The sequence below is a fragment of the Neofelis nebulosa genome, chromosome 4, assembly GCF_028018385.1.
Source record: "Neofelis nebulosa isolate mNeoNeb1 chromosome 4, mNeoNeb1.pri, whole genome shotgun sequence".
Lineage (NCBI taxonomy): Eukaryota > Metazoa > Chordata > Mammalia > Carnivora > Felidae > Neofelis > Neofelis nebulosa.
This window is the reverse complement of record NC_080785.1, coordinates 167,237,247-167,244,704: the sequence shown is the minus strand read 5'-3', so window position 1 is coordinate 167,244,704 and position 7,458 is coordinate 167,237,247. Positions and strand designations below refer to the sequence as shown.

Sequence of the window (7,458 nt, the reverse complement as noted above, 5' to 3'; positions counted from 1 at the left end):
GGGTGGCAACAAGTGGGCCCATGGGGTGGCCGTGATGCCTGGGGGCTCTCCTGGCTCCACCCCTGGGGATTTGTGTCCCCAGCGGCGGCTGTGGGGGCCTCAGCAGGCAGACGACTGGTAGGTGGATGGCCCTGGGCTGAGTGACGGGGGTGCCCTGGTGTTAACCCCTGGGGCGAAGGACGCCAAGGGTCGCAGAGAGACTCAGACACCCACAGTCCTTGGAACCAGTCTTTATGGAGGCTCTAATCCCTCGCCTCCCCGGGTCCCTGGTGTCCACGGGCTGCCCAGAGCCCCCCACCTGGGCCACATGAGCAGCTCGCTGGCCCTGACCCTTCTCGGGCCTGGCCCGTTCCCCCGACCCCGCACCCTCTACTCTGTCCTCTGGGGCCTGAGGCCCCACCGGGCAGGGTCAGGGCTCCTGGCCTCGGGGCGAGGAGGAACTGTCCGCGTCCTGGCCCCCCACCGGGGCCGAGGCCCCCGTGCTGCGCAGCTCCCGGGCCAGCTTCTCTGCCAGTTTCCGGAAGGGCGGCCGGCGGGCAGGCTCAGCCTCCCAGCAGCTGCCCATGAGGGCATGAATGGGGCCCGGGCAGCCCTCGGGGGGCTCCATGCGGTACCCCTTCTCCACGGCCTCTGACACCTCCTTCAGCGACTGTGGGCAGAGGGCACGCCAGCACGGCTGGGGTCAGGGCCATGGTCCCCAGACTCACAGGGGACCCAGCGCCTCCCCCCAGACCCCACTCACCATCTTGGGGTATGGAGCCCGGCCGTATGAGAAAACCTCCCAAAGAAGCACCCCGAAACTCCAGACATCCGACTTGCTGGAGAACTTCTGTGGGGCCCAGGACCAGGGTGAGGAGGGAGCCCTAATGGCTTCTGTTAAAGCCCCTGCTTCCTCCAGGAAGTCCCCCTGGGCTGACCTTCCCTCTCTGGTCTCCTCCCGATAGACTGACCCCTCTGAGTCTCCCCCGCCACTGAGCGGAACCCATAGACTCAGTGGGGTAAGGAGTCCTTGTTGTTCTGGCCCTCGGCACTGAACCCAAGACTGTTTCAGAAATGGGGAAACTGAGGCCCAGATAGGGCCACACAAGGAAGGGTCCCAGGATGGAGGGGGGCTCACCCCGTGTTTGAGAGCCTCGGGCGCCGTCCATTTGACCGGCAGCCGGCTTGAGTCCAGCCCCTTCCGCTCGGCTTTGGCCAGGCCAAAGTCACTGACCTTGGCCACCAGGTCCTCGGAAATGAGGATGTTGCGGGCGGCAAGGTCTCGGTGCACCAGCTTCTTGCTCTCCAGGTACTCCATGCCCTCAGCCACGTGCCTGGGCCGGGGGCAGAGCACGGGGGGGGGGGGGGGGGGGGCGCGGGGCCGGGGGGTGCTCGGTGACCGGAGCGCAGATTCCCAAGGCCAGGCTCCTCCCACTTGGCACCTCAGTTTTCCCTTGACCTTAGAAAGCCCCCTCCCCGCCCCGCCCGGGGAGTCCCACTCACAAGGAAAACTGCAGGAGCTGGGGCGTGCTCACGAGGGCCCGGCCTCGTGTCCGTAGAAAGTTCACCAGGTTGCCCTGTGGGGAAGGGAAGTGGGCCTGGGGGGCTCGAGGCTGCTCAGGTGCCCCCCCCCCCCAACCCTGATCCCACGTCGGGCCCCACCCCCACCTTGCTCACGTGCTCCATGACGATGTAGAGTCCCTGGTGCAGGATCACGCCCAGCAGACGCACCAGGTTCTTGTGCTGTATCTTCCTGGGGGCCGGCAGGCGGGCCGTGAGGGTGCGCCTGGGCCCCCCCTCCCAGGGGGCCCGCCCCCCACCCAGGACTCACGTCATGACCGCCGTCTCGTCCAGGAAGGCCTGGGCCGTCACATCGCACTTGACGTTCTTCACGGCCACCTTCTGTCCCAGGTACTCACCCTGCAGGACCGCTGTGGCGGTGGGGGGGGGGGGGGGGGCATCAGATGCAAACACCCACGCACACCGACCGCCATGCACACCGCCAGGGCTGTGGGTCCCCAGGCCTGGAAAACCCCTCACCCCTGCAGGCTGATCAAAGACAATCAGCTAAGTAGGGTCTGCAAACTTCAGCTCGTGGGCCAAATCCAGGCCTGCCTCCTGCCTTTGCAAGGCTCACAAAGCTCGGAGTGGTTTGTACGTTTTTTCACGTTTGAAAAAAGTCGCAAGAAAAATACTACTTTGCAACAAATGAAAATGACAAGAAATTCGCGGTTCAGTGTCCACAAATAAAGTTTTATTGGCCCATTCATTTACCTGTGTCTGCAGCAACTTTCCTGCTACTAAGGCAGAGCTGAATAGATGTGACACAGACTGGCCTGAAAAGCCAGGCCCTTTACAGAGAAGGTAGGCCGACCCCTGATCTAAGCCCCAGAGCCTTCCAGAACAACAGCTTCCAGGAACGGCATTCCCAGTACAGGGCCCAGAGGTGTGAAGGCATCGCGCACGATCACCGATCACGGACTGCTGGTCCGCACAGCTGATGTCACCAACCCCCCCACCCCCCACCCCCGCCACAGAGGGAGACACAGGCTCACAGCAAGAAGGTGTTAACACGGGTGTGGATTAATTCATCTCTCCCGCCCCTCTTCCTTCAGCCCCGGACCCAGGACCCCACTTACCTCCAAACTCACCCTCTCCAATCCGCGCACCCAGCGTCAAATGCTGTAGGTTCAGTAACCAGCCGGCTGTGGGGTGGAGACCCGGTCAGAGGGGAATGGGTTCCACCAGCCCCTCCCGTGGGGGGTCCGCCTGGCGAGAGGCCGGTGGTGTCTCCCACAGCGCCCCGGCAGGGACACACATTCAGGCGGCCACTACGCCTAGCAACGGCCCGAGGGCTTGTGTGAGACACCCCACCCCGGTCCTGGTTTTCAAGTGCTGGAAAGCAACAGAGCCTGCCCATCTCAGGCCGACCTGAGGAAAGGAGCTGACGAGGGTTGGGGGCGGGTGGGGTAAGGCCCCAGCCTCGCTCTCCAGGAACGCCCCATGGAGCCCCAGGGGCAGCCCTGGGACTGCCCTCTCTTCCACCTGGAGACTGTGTCCCTCCCAATACCCCATGGGTTCTTCCCTTTAGAGTCTTTTCATCTCTGGCTACCCAGGGACACACAGCAAAAGATACCACAAACACGGAGGCTGTCAAAGTTCCTGGAATCTTCTGGTAAAGGTTGGAGACTTCCAGAATCTTCCAGAATCTTCCAGCACTCTAAGTGGTCATCTGCAGTCCAGCCTCCCTGATGCCTTGTCTCAAAACTGCCTACGTTCCCCCTTCCTCTCTACTAGGTTCCATAGGCTCCCTCCCCTTCCTCCCCAAAGCCCCACTCCACGATCAAGCATGGTGACACCAGCCTCCCCTGAGGGCCACCCCCAAGACGTCCAGATTTCCCTGGGAGAGACATGCTTCCAAAGAGACATGATCGTCAGGTTCAAAGAGGGTGGCCGTGGACGTGGGGGTGGCATTTGCTTCGGGCCTTGAGCACTGAGGATGTCATTTCTCAATGAAAATGGGGCCGGAAGAGTACTTGGGGAGGGAAAAGAATGCACAACAGCACAGAGGCACGGGAGGAAACAAGGAGGGAAACGGGGGACAAAAAGGAAGGGCCTTGTAGATGAGGCCAGGAAGACAGCTCAGCCATGAGGGAAGGTTCTAGAAGGCAAGGGAGAGATATGGGTAGATTTTCATGGTAGGAAGTCACCTCTGGGGGCACAGAGGCAGGGCTCTGGTGGAAGGGTCTAGGGCTGGGGCTGGACGGCCGGTGGGTGGGTGGTGGCTTGAGGCTCAGGCTCAGGCCCAGGATTCTGGCCCAGGTGACAGGGCGGGGACAGAGATGTGGAAGCAGCAGCAAGTGTGGGAATTCACCCCATGTGGGCTGGTGGGCGTCTGTGGGCCCTCCTGCCCGCCCCGAGGGCTGCCCCGGCTGCTCTGCTCATCGTGCCAGGTCCCGCGATCCGCTCGTGTGCAGCGGCCTTGGCCGTGGGCCCGGTGCGGGAGGGCAGGGGCCCCTACCTTTGGCCAGCTCCTCCTCTGCCGACTTGGTGCCCTGCTTCCTCTTGGGTTTCACTAGCTTCGTGCAGATGGCCCCCTTGTCCTTGCTGTAATGCTGTGTGTGGGGGGGGGGGGACAGGGCAGAGGCAGCCGTGAGCCTGGCCCCGCGGTGAGGGGACGCCCTGCATTCTGTGCCCTGAACCGGGCGGGCAGGAGCTGGGGAGAAGGGGGGGGGGGGTTCCTTTCCTCCAGAGGAGTTGGGTTGGTTTCCATGGAAACGGAAAGGCTGCAGGCTAGGAAACAGAGGAGGATCCTGGGGAAGGTGGGGCGGTGGTCTCTGGACGAGTGTCAACTTGGAGGTTCCTGGGGCCCCCCAGAGGTGCATCCAGAGGACTCAGACCACCTTGGGCTTGGTGGTCCACGGAGACCAGCCCCCCCCCCGCCCACCCCCCACTGCCGGCATGGGGCAGGGCCTGGGGTGCCCGCGCGGCTCTGGAGGCCCCGGGCCTCGCGGCGGCCGCACCTCCACCATGTCCATGAGGTTGCAGAAGCAGACGGCCTCGTCGATGGTCAGGTGGCCGTCGCGATGCAGCACCCGGTAGTGGATGACGTCGCGGCCGAAGCTCACGCACAGCACGTAGTCGCCCGGATGCCGCGCGGACTCGCGCACCAGGAACAGCCCGTCCTCCGGCGGCTGCAGCTGCCGCACGGCCTCCTGGCCCGAGATCTTCCCGTGGAACCACCTGCGGCCGGCGGAAGGGCGCGCTGGACCAGGCCGCCCAGGCCCTCCGGCCCCCGGCCCCCGCCCCGGGCGGCCCCGCGACTCACGGCATGAGGCTGAGCTTGGGGTCGGCCGACAGGGCCTCGCGCTCCCGCAGCGCCCCCGCCGCCAGCAGACCCTCCTGCCCGCTGGCGTGGTGCTTGGCACGGTACCAGCTCTTGCTCTGCCAGGGAGGGAGCCAGGGGTCGGTGTCTGCGTGGGGGTGGTGGTGGGGGGGGTCCTGGCAGAGACGCACCTCCCCGAGCACCGCCAGGCCCCCAGGCCACCACTCACCTCACAGGCCTCCAGGATGGTGACCACGTCGCCCTTGTGGAAGGCCAGCTCTCCCGGCTTGGGGCGCGTGTGCTCACACTTGGTGATGCATTGGGTGCCTGGGGCCCAGCGCCTCTGCGGGGGGGGCGGGGGGGGGAGGCAAAAGGGCATGAGAGATGCCAGGGGTGAGGAAGAAATGGAAACTGGGCAAAAGACAGCAAGGCAGAGGCAGAAAGAACAACACAAAAGAAAGGGGGAGCAGCCAGGATAGAAACATCTGCTTCTACGAAGGCGGAAGATCGGGAAGAAAAGGTGACAGAAATGCAGCACCGGCTGAAGGGGACACGGTCAGAGTACAGCCCCCGACACGGCACTGAGGTCCCGTGGGTGTGGACTGAGCAGGGCACGGGGCGAGACACAGGCAGCCCGGGGTGGGGGTGCTCACCGTTGGCATCCTGGCTGAGACGAACGTGGGGCGCCAGGCACGGAGGAAGCGGGGGCTCACCTGGGGGAGGGGCAGAGACCAGCTGGAGAGCCCAGACTGGAGCCAGGCTGGGGCCCGGGGCCATTGCTAACGAACCACTTCCAGCCCTTCCAGCCCGGGGCCAGATGGAGGCGACAGGGGGAGGGCATCCCCATAGGGGGTCCCGGGTGATGGCTCCCTAAGCCCCTTTGGGGAGGCGGTCTTTATCCACAGGAATTCCTTGTAGAGTTGCGGCCACGAAACATCAGCGAGGAAACCAGAGAATCTAGCCTCGCCACGGTCCCGAAAGGGAAACGGAGGCACAGGGTGGGCACAGAGCAAGGGGCCATATGGTGGGGAGGGGGGAAGCGCCTGGCTCAGCCCCCAGCAGTCACTCAGTGGGTGGGGAACACCGTGCCGCCTGCCTGAGCTTGGTTCTTCCTCTTTTCTGGTAAGTGGGCAGGGGCAGAGCAAGGAACCAGAGGATGATTCAAGGTCATTCCCCACTATCCCTGACCCTAGGGTGGGGCCGGGATGGTCGGGGGGGGGGGGGACAGGGGGCATGCAGCCCTCCTGGGCCCCTCTGGCCATCGGCTGAGCCTCTCTGATCCCCCACCAATCCCAACGCCAACCTAGGACAGACACACGGTCTCTTACTGCTGCGGGGGGAGGGCTTTTCTCGCCCGACCCCACAGCAGGTGAGTGGACCGTGGGGACGGCTGGGAGATGAACCTCTGCCTCTCCAGTACTGACCCCCCGTAAATCCCCAGCCCCCTGTGTACTCACACGCATACTGATCCATGTACACACGAGCACACACAGAAACACATGGGGCTTGGACACAGGTGGACACAGGGACCCACGGGCACGCGGGTGTGCAAGCAAAGGCACGGTCACCTAGAGACAGGTGTGCACACGTCTACACGTGTGCACACACGAACAGCCTCTCCGACATCCAGAGATGTGTGTGCCTGTCTCCCCCAACACACACACACACACACACACACGGACCCGCACTTGAACACCTGGGCGCCAGACGCGGGCCGCCAGGGCACCCGGCGCTACACGAGCTACACGCAGGGCCGCGCACACGCATCTCGGCCACACGCGAACATCCCTCCACGTGGACGCGCGGATACACACACCCGGGAGCCTGCAGACGCGCACACTCGCACCCAGAAAAATACCCCCCGCCCCGCGCCCGATCGCCTCTAACCACCCGCTACCCCAGCCGCGTACCGGCCGCGCACGCCGGCCGCGCACACTGGCGCTCACACCGGCTGCTCCAGCGCACGGCCGGGACGCCCCCGGGGCCCTCGGGCCCCCCCCCCCCCCGACACACACCGCCACTGCCCCAAGGTCTCTCCCCTTACCCCCGCCACCGGGCTCACCTGCTCAGGGGGCGCCCCCGGGCCGCGCCCCGCGCCCACACCCAGGAGGGCCCCCGAGCGCTGGCTGGGCACCCCAAGGCAGCCCTGGCTGCACAACTTGGAACAAGTTGCTCCGTTTCCTCATTTTGGGGCGGGGGGGAGGGCTGGGGGGAGCGGGGGAGCGGGAGGCGCCGCGGCCCGGGAAGCCCCCGCAGGTCCTAGCGCCGGCCGCACTGCGGTCTGCTCCGCGCGCCGCCGCCGCCGCCGCCGCCGCCGGCCCCTCCCCGCCCCGCCCCTGCGGCCCCCGGCGCCTCCCGCACGGCCCGGGCGGGGGGCCCGGGGCGCTCGCCTGCTCCACGTCGCGCGCCGTGGCGTGGTGTCTCGGGCGCGCACCCCGCCCACCCTGGGAAACAGAGGCCTTGGAGCGGGTGCCGCGCGCGGGGCGGGGGAGCGTGGGGGGCGGGGGGACGGGGAGAGTGAGCTGCCCGTTTGGGGAGATAAGCAAGCCGCAGCGCCCAGGGAGGAGCATCCTGGGTCCTGTATGTAATCTTATGTCACCCCAGAAGGCTGTTGGGAATAGACGCCCACTTACGGAGTCACAAAACTTCCCTGT

At 65.6% G+C, this 7,458-nt stretch overlaps 1 protein-coding gene across 4 annotated transcripts; it reads right to left on the bottom strand.

Moving 5' to 3' along the window:
• Window positions 1-215: 215 nt before the first annotated feature.
• MATK (megakaryocyte-associated tyrosine kinase) lies at window positions 216-7,127 on the bottom strand. Of its 4 annotated transcripts, none has more exons than XM_058728995.1 (14): window positions 6,867-7,127; window positions 6,264-6,372; window positions 5,458-5,517; window positions 5,034-5,147; window positions 4,808-4,923; window positions 4,503-4,722; window positions 4,001-4,094; window positions 2,619-2,684; window positions 1,811-1,910; window positions 1,657-1,732; window positions 1,483-1,556; window positions 1,118-1,313; window positions 743-829; window positions 216-649 (listed from the first exon to the last, which is right to left on the bottom strand). In XM_058728995.1, the coding sequence occupies exons 2-14, from the start codon at window positions 6,303-6,305 to the stop codon at window positions 410-412; spliced, it is 1,485 nt and encodes a 494-aa protein (XP_058584978.1). In that variant the 5' UTR covers window positions 6,306-6,372; window positions 6,867-7,127; the 3' UTR covers window positions 216-409. The 4 variants fall into 4 exon arrangements, with proteins under 4 accessions (XP_058584978.1, XP_058584977.1, XP_058584980.1 ...); XM_058728994.1 differs by having other exon boundaries at window positions 1,648-1,732; window positions 6,867-7,126; XM_058728997.1 differs by lacking the exon at window positions 6,264-6,372 and having other exon boundaries at window positions 1,648-1,732; window positions 6,867-7,124.
• Window positions 7,128-7,458: the final 331 nt, after the last annotated feature.

Coding starts and splice junctions, on each gene's coding strand:
- MATK (XM_058728994.1), bottom strand. CDS start 6,305: ATGTGTTTCTGTGTGTGCTCGTGTGTACATGGATCAGTATGC. Junction 5,148..5,457: donor TCTCAGCCAGGATGCCAACG/GTGAGCACCCCC, acceptor CCCCCCCCGCAG/AGGCGCTGGGCCCCAGGCAC. Junction 830..1,117: donor CCGAGGCTCTCAAACACGGG/GTGAGCCCCCCT, acceptor TGGGCCCCACAG/AAGTTCTCCAGCAAGTCGGA.